At 37.5% G+C, this 15,959-nt stretch overlaps 1 protein-coding gene across 6 annotated transcripts in view; it reads left to right on the top strand.

The window, feature by feature from the left end:
• Nucleotides 1–15,959, top strand: part of nav2b (neuron navigator 2b) — a 155,653-nt gene that overhangs the window by 83,317 nt on the left and 56,377 nt on the right. For all 6 annotated transcript variants that reach the window (XM_046849224.1, XM_046849223.1, XM_046849222.1 and 3 more), the window contains one exon: nucleotides 10,074–10,169. In XM_046849224.1, coding sequence (XP_046705180.1) covers nucleotides 10,074–10,169 — 96 coding nt within the window. The remainder of the gene's footprint in view (nucleotides 1–10,073; nucleotides 10,170–15,959) is intronic.

The following is a 15,959-nucleotide window of genomic DNA, read 5'->3' as shown; positions in this document are numbered from 1 at the left end:
ATGGACATATGGAAGGATGGATGGACAAATGGTTAAATGGACAGATGGATGGACGGATGGATGTATATATGGATGGATGGACAGATGAATAGATGGATGGATAAACTAATGTCAATGTAAATTTATGAAACATATGATCTTCTGGGTTTTTTTTTTGAGAAACTCACACAGGAAGCCGGACCACAGGTCGATCTTTCAAACATACATTCTTTGAGCTGTCATTCCTGGTGTGAAAAACCATCTGCGTTGTGAAAGCGAGGTCCATGAAGGTAATGCAGGTCCAAGAGAGTTTTTGAGCAAAATATTTGCTTGACTCTCTAAACCTTGATTTTGAACCATGAGCTGATGCTCATTTCTTTCAGCATGTAGTGCATACAAACATCAGGAAATAAGAAAGGTTTCTAAGGGTGAGTGGAAAACTATAGAAACATGCACTGCTTCTTACCAGCCTCTAGATGGCTCTAGATGTATGTTTTTGCCACCAAGTGCTGCTTTATATTAATTCTTTATTTTAGCTGTAGTTTTTCATGACCGTTGACGTCAACACCGTACGCAGTTTTTATGGAGTATACAAAATTTTAAGTTCAAGTCAGGCTTATTATACCTTTAAGCTCAGTAACACACCGAGCCAAGCCTGCAGTATGTGTGGATGCGGTTTGATCCACCCTAAACGGGTACCTTGCCCTGAGCCGTGGTTCTTTAGCATGTGTGTAATTATCGAGCGTGCATGCCAGCTTTGTTTTCACACTTACTCTGCTGTGGCTTTTTTGTTCATGAGTGCCACCGGGAGCCTCTCCCTTGTTCGGAGCTCGGCTGTCCTGAAAATATGGGAGCTTTTGAGCTCTAGAGTTGCAGAATTTGCACCAAATTAATTCCCCTTTATTATATTCCTGCACATTTTATATTCCATAAGGTAGGTATGATAAATACTATTAAAGATATGACCTTCATGAATCACTGCTACATTTTTACTGAAAATAACAGGATTTGAAACACACACACACACACACACACACACACACACCCCTAACATCTAGCTATCTGTTACAGGCTCATGTGAATTATAGCCTGAATTTCTTTTGATTCAGAGTCCTGATTATTACAGTCTCAAGGATTTGATCCATGTCTTTGCATCCATGGTATAATTCTTTGTATGTAAGTATGTATAAGTATCTGTCTCAGAACCTCTCTATGCAGCAGAGTGTGACCTGACAACACAGAGGAAAGGTTATGAGAAATACTCTGGGTCGCATCCTCAGGGATCAGCGCAGCGAGGCAGTGACGAAGAGAAGCGAGAGAAGGCGCTGTCTCAATCCTGAACTATATGCACAAATTGTTTGCTTAGACAAAAGAAAATCAGCGTAATAACATAAACATTAATTCAAAATACGAAACAATCTGTGATTTTTCCCTCAGAGCTTTTAGACGTGTTTGAATGCTGAAGGATTTCAACAATTTCTCAAATTTAAAGAACAAAGTTTTGCAGTGCTAAGAGTTTGGAGTGTAATGATACACTCGGCTATGATTAGATTTCTAATACTGGCCTCATGATTCAATTGAATTTGATTTGCCGAATATTTAGAACAAACTTTTACAGAAGAAACCAAAAATCACAATGAATAGATGTTTTTGGTACGACGGCGTTTTAGTGGCGAGTAAAAAAAAAAAAAACATTATGAGAATGAAGTCAGAGCAATACGAGAATTAGGTCAAAATATTTTGTGAATAATATCGAAATTACGAGAATAAAGTCGAGATATTTAGAGAAAAAGATTAATCTGAGACTTGTGAGAAACGTTTAGCTGTTTTGCATAAAACGGATGTTGAGGTTTGATTGAATCCTACTTTATGTTAGGATTTAAAAATCAGGAAATTCTTTGGCCCTTTCCTGCATCAGCACGGAGTTATAATTAGTAAACGGGCACTGCAGCGGTTCTGTAGGAAACGTAAATTATTGAGAAGAAAAAACATTGTGGAAATTGCTTCTTTTGTGCAGTCTGAAATTGTGCCCAGTGGTTGAATCCAAGGATATTGATTATTACATTTGCATGCTTTTCAAAAAGGAGATATTTCTCAAGAAACAACAACAACTATGAGGATAATGGTCAAAGAAATCGACCATAAAAGAGTTGAACACCGGCACGACTGATGCTTTATTCTCGTGAGTTTGCTTTTTTTCTCAAAATATTACGACTTTATTTTTTATTATTAACAAAGAAATTGATCAATTCTCTTTCCTGAAGAGAACTATCCATCAAAACTTAATGAGGTCCATAAAATAAATATTCAGCAGAGATTTCTACTGAGACAGTAAGAAATACCAAATCCACACTTAGAACCTACTTCATAAAACCAATAACAGCTCTACAAGACTAAGAAACTGAGTGGAAACAAGTGTTCAGTCATGAACAGACAGACGTATAAACCCCAGATATGGCACATATCCCCTATGACATCATCATCCTGGCAGCGCTGACTTTATTCATTATTATACACCGAATCTCCTTGTGAAAATCCAGATGTCCTGGTTTTTACAGAGACAGACAGGGTGACTGTATTACCTTTATACCACAGCGCCGTCTCGCTTCTGATTGGCCAGACGGTGTTGATTTATTTTTTTGTAACAGCAGCACTGCACTTGTTGTAATATGTTATAAAAATTCTAAATTGACAGGAACATGTATCATTTATGTAAGGAGTCTAATGTTAAGCACTTCGAAACTGTCAGTAGGTTTTCCACCATGAGGAAGTCTTCAGGTCTCAGGTGCATTGTGGTTTCTCTTAAATATGACAAGTTTTTCCATTTTTTTGTCTTGTTAACTTCAAAAGAAAGAAATTATGACTATTTACAGCTGCTTTTACATAATATAGTTTGATTAATATAACAAATGATCCATTCTAATGCCCTGCTTCTGGATAAAGTTCTATCCAATTGGCTGAGGATGGTTCTTGTGGAGGTTATTGTGGAGGGTTAAACCCAAGAACCATGAATTTGGAGAGTAATGTATATAAAAAAATTGTGCTACAATAGCTTGGTGTCTATTAGTAAACGGGCGATAACCTCAAAAATGTTGGAACTGTAATGATTGGGCTTTCGGTGTCTCCCAAATAAGGATCAGTTCACTTTTGAATCTGGTTCCTAACAAAGATTCTTCCTAATATCATCTCAGGAAGTTTTTCCCTTACCATCATCTACACTGGGTTGCTCATTTGGGATAAACTTAAAGGCACTAATTTATGGTGCTAAGATTTTTATTAGTAGTCTTTTCATTTGTGTAAAGCTTCTTTGGGACAAGTCCATTGTTAAAAGCCCTGAACAAATTAGACTAAATTAAATATAATATATACAGTGGAGGAGGCAGGTTTTTTTTTTACAGGGGTGGCCAGACAGGGGCCAAGAGTTACTCTGGGGTGGCACAGAAAATATAATTATGCAATATCTATGTGTGTATGTGTGTGTGTTTGTGTATGAAATTGTATGTATATATAATATATAATAATTTTATATAATTTCATTATCATTATCATATAGACATTATAAAAATTTTCCTAGATCAATATTTCTGAAATGATTTCCGTCTTTTAGGTCAAGTCAAGTTTATTTCTATGGCGCTTTTCACAACAGACATTGCCTCGAAGCAGCTTTACAGAATTTTTAACAATGCAATTACTCAAAAGGTGGGCAGGATTATAAAGGTTTAAAAATTGTTTTAGAGTATATTTGGGATAAAAAAAATTCATTTGTTGTTCTTTAGCGCCGCATTATTTTTTAGTAACTGAAACTTGACATTGCATCGGGTCAAATCGCTCAACTTTCACTAATTATTTTACCATAACAACACATCTTGAAGTGCTTTTAGTGTTATATACTTTGTATGTTCTTTATTGTCTTTATGATATACACATCAGTAAAATTCCTCAATGATTTATAGACAATATTTCAAAGCTTATATTTGAAAGGCAAAGATGGCCACTTTAGAACAGCCAATAAATCATTCATACATTTTTTCCATTGTGTTTTAGCCAAATCTATTCAGCATTTTTTTTTAGGTCATTAAGTTAAACATTTTCATACCGAAAATACCAATCTGCTGTAATCCAGCATCAAAATTCACAAACAATTCCCCTCCCTCAGTCCTCTTGACCTTTTGAACTGCAGTTAAATAAATGATGTAGGGTTGCCAGGTCAGGGCCAATGAATAACCCAGTTTTGTACGAGTCATGTTCCTGACTAACGAACATTCTCTGCTGCTGCTCCGTGAAAAGTTGGCAAACACATTCATGTTCTTAAAAACTGACGTTTACGGTTTACCATAATCGGAGGGGAAAATCCTGCCTGAATTTAAGGTTAAGAATAGCCAATGTTACATGTATTTTTTTTTTTCTCTCTGGTTTTTAAGAAAAGGGACTGATGGCAGATTTTTGACTCGGCTCCAACAGCACACTGCAACCTTGATGGAGATTAAGTTGATGTTTATTAAATAAACAGGCAGACAAGTGCAAATCAAAATCCAAAACCTTAAAGCTAAAACAAGCCTGCGTCAAACAATGGCCAAATGACATAAACTGGACAAAGAATACTGGACAAGAATGAAAATGCAGAAACCAAAATGAGATCAAAAACTAGAAAATTGAAACACTGTACAAAGTTAATTAGAGAACTAAATCAGCTGAGTTTATTACTTTACATTAAGATGAATGAGTGAAAGTATTGTGCTTGTGATGAGTGGGTAATTTTTTTTATTGAAAACAAGTGTGAGGGTGTATGTGAACATGCAAGTGTGTGCTGGGAGTTGGAGTCCAGGGCGGCCATGTTTGAAGGCTGCAGTGTTTGGTTGGATATTGAACTTGAGTCCATTAGTGACCTGATTATAGTTCTGAGTGTAGGCAGAGATAAAGGTTAAACCCTTAGTACTCATTTCTTTCCTTGTTATCTTGAGGTTCTGACTTCACTTTTAAGGGATTTTGATATTAAAAACTTGTTTCACAAAGGAAAATCTTTGTAATCAGGCTTGTAGATGTGTGTTAGTCAAAAAAAATTTGAATACTTACATCTTAAGAGGACAAGGTGAAGAATTATAATAAGAAGACAAATTATAATAGGTAACATTTCTGGACATCTGTATAAGTAGATTCTCAGATGTTAAACCTAACATCTAAAAGTTGATTGAATAAAAAATATCATTATGACACTGGAGACTCCTTCCAAAGATCTTCATATACAAAGAACACTTCATATACATTTTTTCGTAAAAACAAAACATCAGTTGTGTTACATGAGAAGTAGACCCACGGTTCTGCTGAGAGTGTGTGTGGAGTGAGGGTTCTCAAGGTGTGTGTGTGTAACTATTGAAAACTCTAGAACACCGAACCGCATCCATTATTTACATAGAATATTGAATACATTCAATAGTGTACGTCCTCCACCACTATTAGTCTTGAACCATGCGAGCGTTACTATGGAAACTAAAGTGTTGTAACGAGTGTGTTAATACAATTGTGTGACTTGCTTTTCTCATGGAGCTGTTACAATCGAAAAATTAATGAACAGAACAATTCTGACCAATCAGAATTCAGAAATTCAGTAGCAGCATGCTATAATGTGTAACAGGGCATCAGGAATCACTTTATTGCACAAGTCAGCCATTGATGTGTTTACATACACCTTGATGATTCATTAGCTGCATCTGTGTAGGAGGTCATAAATTATAATGTCATCATAAATATGACGTGTTGTTTGGACTTTTCCCTCCTTCGCAGATTAATCAGGTCTAGCCAGCGTTTAACGAAAACAAGTGAGCAGACAAACACGCACAGACACACACACACACACACACACACACACACACGTTTATTAAGTACCGGAGACGATCTGCTTTAGCCTCGAGTCATGGACATGATCACAAAAGGTGTGTGTTACAAGCTTCCTGTTTTACTTTGATAAGTCACTTCCTGTCATTTCACTTGAAGTACACCCTCATATCAGGATGCTTGTCATGTTTCAGACGAACTTAGACTCTATATGAGATTAGGGAGGGAAAAATAACACGAGTGTAATATAATGTGCACAGTGTCTGTTTCAGTTACTCACCGACTCGTGTACTCTCTCTTTCCCCGTCTAAGTGGATCTGCCTCAAGGGTGGATTTTGAGAACCCGTTTACAGCTGAATAGCACAGGCCTCTCTGGTCTATCCACCCATCCGTCAACTCCTCTTTTCATCCATCGTTCTACAGCCTTAAGGCTTTCCCTACTGTTCTGTGCTGCTGTACCTCAGCCCATTCCCCTTCTGTCTCTCTCTCGCCTTTTTTTTAACCACCTGTGCTTTTATTTGTTCATTCTTCTTTTTCATATTACAAAGGCCAAAGAAGGGATTGTAGTTAACATGTCACTCTCTTGTCTAGAATAGCAGCAGATGCTGGATGTTTGCCAGAACTATAACGTCATGTCCCATACATATCAGAGAAATGTGAATAAAATGCAAAGCAAATCTTGGTCATGTTTCAGAATACTATGTACACTTTATAGACAAATGTGTTGGTGGGCTTGACTTTTTCACCCATATGTGGGTTCTTCAGCAGTACCTGACTTTACTAACACCATTGTGGCTGAATGTGGCACAAATCTCCACAAGCAACACTCCAGAATCTCTTGGAACATCTTCGCAGAATAGAGGTTATCATAACTGCAAATGGGGACTAAATGTAGAATGGGATGTCCAAACACAGATCAAAATCTCATGGTCAGGTGTCCACAAACTTTGGTCCATTTAGTGTAAAGTGTTTAAGCTATAAACAAGAGTTCATGCTGATGGTATCCTGAGGCTGCAACCTAGTGAACCAGTGTTGATTTATTCCCTGATAGCCTCAAAGCATTTTTGTACGTCACTCTGGATAAAGGTGTCTGCTAAGTGCTGTAAATGTATACGGTACCAAAAATATCCTGGTGTATATTATCAAAATTTCACTTAGAAAACAAACCCTTTTTGATGTTCCTGCTTGGAAAAAAATCATCAAGGTTTGTAGGATTATAGAGGGTGAAGGAGGAGGCGTTTTGTAGTTAAGGCCAAAGGTTGTCAGAGTATTTATTTTGTTTGCATAAGATACCATTTCAATGTAATAGCTAAGAAAACAGATTTGTTTTAGCTTTCATTTACTAGGTCACATTTTCACAAGTTTCGCAAGTTTTTCACATGCTGGGGTTGGGTAGTATTTGGTGGCACTATGTTTTTGGAGTAGCCTTTCACAGGGTAAATGACATACTTTGAACACTTTGCTAATGTTTTTTCTCATTGCTCCCAAAAAAAGAAAACTGTTTACGGGCTTTTTTTGCTCAGATATACATTTTTAGTTTGATTCAAATTTTTTTAAGGATTCAGGTCTGGGTTTTGTGATGGACTACAGCAATAATTGTCCAGCTTGCAAGTGCCCAACGTAAACGTATTCACTGACGTCTGACTGACATGTGGTGTTTCCTCAGTATTTCTTGATAATTCTTCATTTTTCATAATGTCATCTATTTTATAAGTTTGCCAATATCTTTTCCAGCAAATCTATTCGACAACATAAGGCCGTCACTTCCACGTTTCACAGTTAGAATGCCGTTCTTTGGATCTCAAACTTTGTTTTTGAAAAATGCAAATTTTTAGAAATGGTTTCAATTGGTCCCTGGTGGTCTAGTGGTTAGGATTCGGTGCTCTCACCTCCGTGGCCCGGGTTCGATTCCTGGTCAGGGAACCAAACCCAGCCATTAGGGTTGCACAAGCCAGTGCACTCTTAGTGCCGGTCCCAAGCCCAGATAAATGGGTAGGGTTGCGTTAGGAAGGGTATCCAGCGGAAAAAACGTGCCAAATCGAACATGCGGATCACGAATATGAAAGATCTGCTGTGGCGACCCCTAATGGGAGAAGCCGAAAGAAAGTTTTTCAATTGCTAAGATGTTGTGCTGAGAGAACGCACTTGAGAAACAGTTTTGCGAGGAGAAAAAAATCCACATATAAAATATCGTTCACAAATGATTGGTCACTTTCTAAATAATAAAGAAAATAATAATATAATATAGCGAATATAATAATAAATGCAAATATGTTATAAACGATGCAAATTTTAACTTTTTTAAATCGATGAATCACATCATCACTGATATACAGAGGATTGTTAATAATCATAGATCTAATGAAATGCGTTCATTTTCTAAGATTCCATTCATTTTGTTGGAGCGAATTCTTGATAGTTGTGAAGAAGAAAAAAAATACCATTTGTGGCAGTCTGGAAAAATTGGATGTTGCTGTGGATAATGTTTATAGACCAAAATAATAAAACTAAAAAGAAATACAATTTTTAATAATAAAATAGTTTTTTTCTTCGCTTTCTTCCTCTTAAGTATTTTTTTTTTACCAAAACAACATAGAAATATAAAAACATTGAAATCCTAGGCACCCTACTTTGTAAAATCAGTCATTGTAGTTAAACACCTATCTATATCTATACCTTCGCTTCCTAAATGTGTCATGCTGTTGTCAAATTGTTAGATAGCTCATGCTTAAAACACATGCAAAGGAAAAAGAAAACACATTTCAGGTCACCAAAGTCTGCAAAAGGTTTTCCCAGGCCACTACATTATACGTATATAATGCCAATGACAACCGTGTCATGCCACTTGACCTCGCTTTAAACAGTTCAAGGTAAGCATTTGAGTGATTGCAACCTATGGAAAAGTCTCCATGATGTCAGGAAGAAACCGTCACAGCTTTCATGTGGCCAGCTGTGTGTCATTGCATCATGAATTCATGAATAATGGACTGCGCTGTTTATCCAGAGCAGATGTTTTTCGCTCATTGCCAGTGTCCAAGGGCATCTGGGTGATACCGAAAGGTGATAGCCGAATTTTGGACCCCCCTCTGCAGCCCCTATGGTACCTTAGTGAATTCATCTAGACATTGTCACTTTAATACAATAATGTGTTTTAAAAAATTGCATGAAATTTGTGAAAACATAGTTGTTATTTCACCTCCATTGTAGTGTATGTGCCCCAGGCTGAGTTCTGCTCTCCTGGCCTGGGATTATGTCGGATTATAAGATAATTGCTGACGTGCTCTTTAAATAGGAAGCGGGTTCGTATGCCAGGAGTTTGTGCAGCACACAGAAGACAGCTTGAAGTTAGTCAATATTTAGAAAGAGTGTGTTCCAAAGGCAGAGTAAATACGCGTGTTTATCGAGCAGCCTTGAATCGATACGTCGCACCACCCTCGGCATACAGAGTGTTTTTTTTTCTCTCCTTTACAGAGGAGACAGCAATAAAGTATTAGCAGGATAATTGCTGATCAAACGTGACATTGTGCCTGAATAAGTCTGGTAATAGATGTGTAATTAAACTAGTCTTAGAGAGGAACCGTGCATGGTGCAGAGCCCTTCTTGGACGGAAAAGTGAGGTGAGAGACTTAGCGTGTCTCGTGTTATTAAAAAACTTTATCGGTTATGATCTATTTCTAGTTTTAAAAACTTGCACTGTTGGATTTGTGAAAAATCTGTTGTCAGAACAAAGAAATAATATTGTAATGCTAATGTAAAATTTTGAGATATAGATAAAAGTGTGTGTGTGTGTGTGTGTGTGTGTGTGTGTGTGTGTGTGTGTGTGTGTAATGTTTTGTATATCATGTTTACATTTCACTCTTTATTGAGTGTGTGTGAAGTGTTGTGTATATAATGTTGCTCACACACTCGATTTATTTGTGTGTGTGTGTGTGTGTGTGTGTGTGTATGTGTGTGTGTGCCTGCATGTGCAGTGTACATCATGTTGTTGCTCACACTTCACTGTTTTTTTTATTGTGTGTCTGTGTGAAGTGTGAATTGTGAATTGTTCTGTGCATCATGTTGTTGCTCACACTTCTCCCTTTGTGTGTGTGTGTGTGTGTGTGTGTGTGTGTGTGTGTGTGTGTGTGTGTGTGTATGATATGTATATAAAATGTTATTGCAAATATATACAAATTGTCCCCACAAAGCTATATCAAAGTGTTTTGTATATCAGGTAGTTGCACACTTGATCACACTTTTATATTGTGTGTGTGTGTTTGTAGTTACGTGACAGACGGAGGGCAGAGTGTGTATACACTTCGGACACACAAACACTCCTCCACTCTCCTCCACTGTGAGAGCCGCACTGACATCGACAGGTAGGACTTGAGCTTTGACCTTTGTCCACTCAAGGTCACACACACCATTATAAACACTGCTACACTTTCTCACATTTAACTGCGTTACAATTTGAGTAAATGTAGTCATTTATTAGAGCTGATTTGAATATTAAGAACTGTTGTAGTGAATATTAATGAGGCTGTCATGAATTTTCATAAGTCGGTAATGAATGTGGGCATGGTGAAGTTCTTTTTTCACATAAATCGTGTGTTTCTTTTTGTAAGCAAATTTTTTCATATATTTACATAAATGCAAAAAATTATGTCCTGTTTATATACACTATATGGACAAAAGTATTAGGACACCTGACTTTTCCAGCCATATGTTCTTCCTCAAACTGTTACTACAAAGTCGAGGCTCACAATTGTTTACAATGTCTGTAAAGGTGAAGGAATAAAATGTTTCCGTAATTTGAACTAGGAGCCCCAAACCTGCATGACAATATCCCTGAGCACAAAACCAGCTCCATGAAGATATGCTTTACATGGTTGGAATGGAAGATCCCCTGCTTTAGAGCTCTTACCTCAACCCTACTGAACACCTGTGGGATGAATTGGAAAGTTGACTTCACTCCAGGCGTAATCACTTCACCTACATCAGTACCTGACTTTACCAACACTTTCATGGTTTAATGAACACTAATCTCTTCAAATCTAGTGGAACATCTTCCCAGAAAAGTGATGGTTAATATAAGGTTTGTCATATAGTGTTGTAGCTACAATAGTTAGCATTTTGGTACTTACTGTACTTTTGTTTCTTATTGTACAACTTCAAACATTTTGTAACTGCAGATCAACAGATAAAAAGCACATATATATATATATATTTTTTTTTTTTTTTTTTTTTTTTTACTTAACACACATCATCTTTAACTTCGTCTTCACAAGAAAACACAGTGTGTTCCCAGGGTCTGATCATAGCCAGTTCAGTCCTCTTGTTGCAGTGCGTCTTTTTGTAGTAACAGAGCCTCTATTGTTTCCCTAAAAATGTTTAATGACGCACACACACGCACATAATCATCAGCTTGAGTTTTTCCTCTTTTTGGTTCATAAACGTCTGACTTGGCCTTGTTATGTCTACATTTGTGTGTGTGTGCGTGTGTGCGTGTGCGCGCATGCTCGTGTGTGTACGTGTGTGTGTGTGTGTGTGTGTGTGTGTGTGTGTGTGTGTGTGTGTGCATGATTGCCCGGAGCATCTTTACCAAATAACAATCAACAATGTGCCCAAACCTCTTTTTCAGGAACAAACACACACACACACAATCAGCAGAAGTGAAACTAATTTGAGACAGTCGTCATATTCTTCATTATAAACTCACTGACGGAAAGAGATGAGATAAGGTCTGAGCAGATAAAATGATAGTAAGAGATAAAAAAGCATGAGGATCGGGGTATATGAAACACTCAGCTTTGTGTGTGTGTGTGTGTGTGTGTGTGTGTGTGTGTGTGTGTGTGTGTGTGTGTGTGTGTGTGTGTGCACATGCGCATGTGTGTGTATGCAGCGCAGGAGATCTGAAGGTTGTTTTATTAGAGAGATATCAGATCTTGAATGAATAATGAAAAGCTGAATGTTGATTTCATCGTGTTTTTCGTCGCCCTGAAGGATAAAGCACAAGACTACACTATATGGCCAAAAGTATCAGGACACCTGACATATGGAATTCTTCCTCAACCTGTTACCACATGGTTGGAGGCACACAGTTGTATCTGATGTTTAATTCAAATTTAATTTAAATGTAAATTTTTTACAAATTTTAAATTTAAATTTAAATTTCCCTTCTCTTGAACAAGGAGACCTGAACCTGTTCTAGCATGGCTATGCCTCTGTGCACAAAGCCAGCTCCATAAAGATATGCTTTGCATGTGTTGGAGTGGAAGATCTTGTGTGGCCTATTAAACACCTTTGGGATGAATTGGAACGCTGTCTGCACCACAGACCTCCTCACTGTACCAAAACCAGTAGAGCACATCAGGACAGAATGCTCTGTCATGTGTCTACCTTAATGCAAATACACTTGAGTCAATTGTTCAGTCCATGACCTTCAAACAACTTTTATAAATGACAACAATATTTATAAATTAACCCTTCAAAAACTGAAGACAAATGCTTTTTGTACACTGGCCAAATCAGACGTAGATTAATCATAGTGCCGAGCTAGCTGTAGCTTTGACTAGCTAGCCTTCTTATCCACAAGCTAATTTTCTCGCTAGCTGGTAATAAAGACATTCTAGGGATGAATGATTACATCGTGAAGTAACGTATATTTTAGCCTATGGTTAATAGCTAAACCAGTAATGAAAACGACCATAAATAAATTCACCACAGGAGGTAAAAACATTTCGCTGAAGGGATGTAGGGAAGACATGGGTTTGCTTTCGGCAGCTGTTACTTTGAATTTATGTAGGTGAAATTTCAATTCCAGAACATCTGTCTTGGGCGACGAGGTGGGTCAAGTGGTTAGAATCAGAGCAACTCCTTATTGGTAAATAGCTTTTTGTACCATTTTTCTCATTAGTTTCTTTCTGTTGGTTGGCATAAAAATGCTGCCTCATCCACCAACATGGACGATTTGTTCTCACTGTCTGATATAATTTTCATGTTAGCAATGTTGCTACTTCTGAAATTAGCTGATAGTGTTGCCCATAGTGGCGTTTTGGAGACAATGTGAGGTCTCTAAAAGTGAGATAGGCGCGATTGAGACGGGTTGTTCACATGGGGTATATCCAGAGAAGATTGCTGAGGATATGATGGAGCTGCCAGGCAGGAGAAATATAGGAAGGCCATGGAGGAGGTTTATGGATGTGGTGAGGGAAGACATGCAGGTGGATGGTTTAAAAGAGGCAGATGTAGAGGACAGAGTGATATTTAGATGGATGATGAAAGAAGAACAAGAAGTCGAAGATCTGTTGCCCTTGTGGTGCAAGTAACAGTTCATTTAAGATGTGTTCCAATGTTTTTGCAAGCTGAAAGAAGCAGAGATAGTCAAGGATGGGGGAAGAGTGTTAGGGTTTTGCGTTGGTTCTGAAACATTTCTAGACAAAACAATCTCTTCACAGGTCCCAATTGCTTGTGCTTTGAGGTGTGTTCCCTCAGCTTGAACTGATATCACACCCTAGACCTGTGTATTTTGGAGCATGAACACACACACACACACACACGCACGCACACCTTTATGTGATAAATATTTGTTTCTTTGGATTTGAGCACGAGTTCACTGCAATCCTAATAAGGACATTTTCTCCAAATTGTCCAGGTGTATTGTGGGAAGTATGTGCCCAGTATCTGTCAGTATGCGAGTGCTCCAGTCAGAGCAGAGATGCAGAGATGATCTAAGCCCTATTGAAATGCTGCTCCGGGGCAGGAATCCAGCGGTAATTCCTAAAGTTTCTGATATTGTGTATAATTTAAAGACCTGATTCTCAGAGAGCGGCCTAAGAGCAGGTGAGCTTATAAATCATTGGGGCTGTGTGAGGATCGTCCATCATCATCTCTTCTTTTCTTTACTCTTCTCATCGGATTTCATCCTCCTCGTCTCATCTTATTCTCTTCCCTTCTCAAATTTTCCTCTTCACTTCTCAAATTCTTATTTTCTCATATCATTTTATCTTCTAGTTTTCTCATCTTCTCATTTCATCATCTTCCTCTCATCTTTTTCACTTCTCTACTCTTCTTCTATTCCTCTATCACCTACCTCTTTTCTTTTCTTCTCTTTTTCTCTCTTCGTGTCGTTTGTCTTCTCGTTTTCTTCTCTTTTTCATCTTCTCTTTATTATTTGTTCTGCACTTCTCTGGTATTCTCTTTTCCTCTTTACTCTTGTCTCCTCTTTTCTTTTTCCTTCTCTTCCCATCTTTTTTTATTTTTCTCTTCTCTTCGTTTTTCTGATCTGCCCATCTCTTATCTTCTCTTTTTCTTTTTTTTCTTTTCATTTCCTTTTTCATTCGTTCTTGTCTTTTCTTTTTTGCTCTCCTTAATTTTTTTCCAACACAGGGACACTGAGTAAAATGTAAATAAAAACAGAATACAATTATTTGTAAAGCTCATAAACACATACCGTATTTTATTCACAATACAATATAAAACATATCACATATTTAAATTAAGAATACACTATTTCAAAGTAAAAAAATACAGGCATTTTAAATTTGATGACTGCAATAGGTTTTAAAAAAAGTTGGGACATGGCCATGTTTACCACCCTGCAGCATCACGTCTTCTGTCCATATACTTTTGGGAAGTGAGGAGGCCAGTTGCTAAATTTCTGAGAGCGGAATGTTGTCCCATGTGTCTGATACAGCACTGGCACATAAAGAATACATAACTCACATTATTTCCGTTTTATTTATTATCTGATTTTGAACGATGTGTTATTTTGGAAAAATTACCAGATTTTCTCCTACACATCTGTCTATGACTCACTCTTGATGCATGTCATGATGCCTCGGTCACATGTCTTACCTCCATCCGCTACCTTCTTAAAGGGGCTGCTCCGGCCGCTAACACATAATACATTACTGCTAAATTCAAACCACCAAGCTAGCAAAATGAACAAAAAACAACACAGTGGATTCACGTTTATTATTATATTTTTAAAAAATACCAGTTTTTATGCCTCTCGTATCATTTTATTTTGTTGTATTTATTCGCCACACTTAAAGGCCGGTCTGTGAAAATATTGTCTGACTGGTCCGTGGCGCAAAAAAGGTTGGGGAACGCTGTGATACAGGATTCTAGCTGCTCAACAGTTCTGGGTGTCCTTTGTTGTATTTTTTGTTTTATGATGCACCAAATGTTTTTAAATGGTGAAAGGTCTAGACTGCAGACAGGCCAGTTCAGCACCCACTGTTCTTGTACGAAGTCACGCTATTATAATAGTTTTCTGGATGAAACTACTTGTTGGTCTGAAACCTGTATATACTGTTTTAGCTTTCTTTGTTCTATTGTGAATAAAATATGGGTTTATGAGACTTGCAAATTATTGCATTCTGTTTTTACATTTTGCATAACTTTTTTGAAATTGGGGATGTACAGTTGTGTTCAAAATTATTCAACCCCAATGCTGTAAATGGTTTTAGAATTTAGTGTACATTTGTAATTGTATTCAGAATGAAATCCTACAAGGACTTCTTAAAGAACCATATGCAACTAAAATGACATCAATTAGTTTTGTAATACAGTAGTAAATGTTTCTTTTGTGAATTCTTCATTGACATAATTATTCAACCCCTTAAAGACTACCACTCTGAAGAACAGAGGTTCAATGAAGTGTTTTCAATCAGGTATTGAAAACACCTGTGGATATCAGGAGCAGCAATAAAGCCTAATAAGCACCAATTAGGCAGCTTTAAAATGACTGTGATACTCAGCTCCTTCTAGACATTTACTGGTGTGGTTACAAACATGGTGAGGTCAAGAGAATGGTCCAGGAAGACAAGAGAACAGGTGATTACTCTTCACAGGAAGGGCAATGGCTATAAGAAGATTGCAAAGATGTTAAACATACCAAGAGACACCATAGGAAGCATCATTCGCAAATTCAAGGCAAAGGGCACTGTTGAAACGCTACCTGGTCGTGGCAGAAAGAAGATGCTGACTTCGACTGCTGTGCGCTACCTGAAGCGTTCTCTACTCTTCTTCTATTCCTCTATCACCTACCTCTTTTCTTTTCCTTCTCTTCCCATCTTTTTTATTTTCTCTCTTCGTGTCGTTTGTCTTCTCGTTTTCTTCTCTTTTTCATCTTCTCTTTATTATTTGTTCTGCACTTCTCTGGT

This window comes from Silurus meridionalis, chromosome 5 (genome assembly GCF_014805685.1).
Source record: "Silurus meridionalis isolate SWU-2019-XX chromosome 5, ASM1480568v1, whole genome shotgun sequence".
Taxonomy (NCBI): domain Eukaryota; kingdom Metazoa; phylum Chordata; class Actinopteri; order Siluriformes; family Siluridae; genus Silurus; species Silurus meridionalis.
This window is presented reverse-complemented; position numbering and strand designations above follow the sequence as displayed.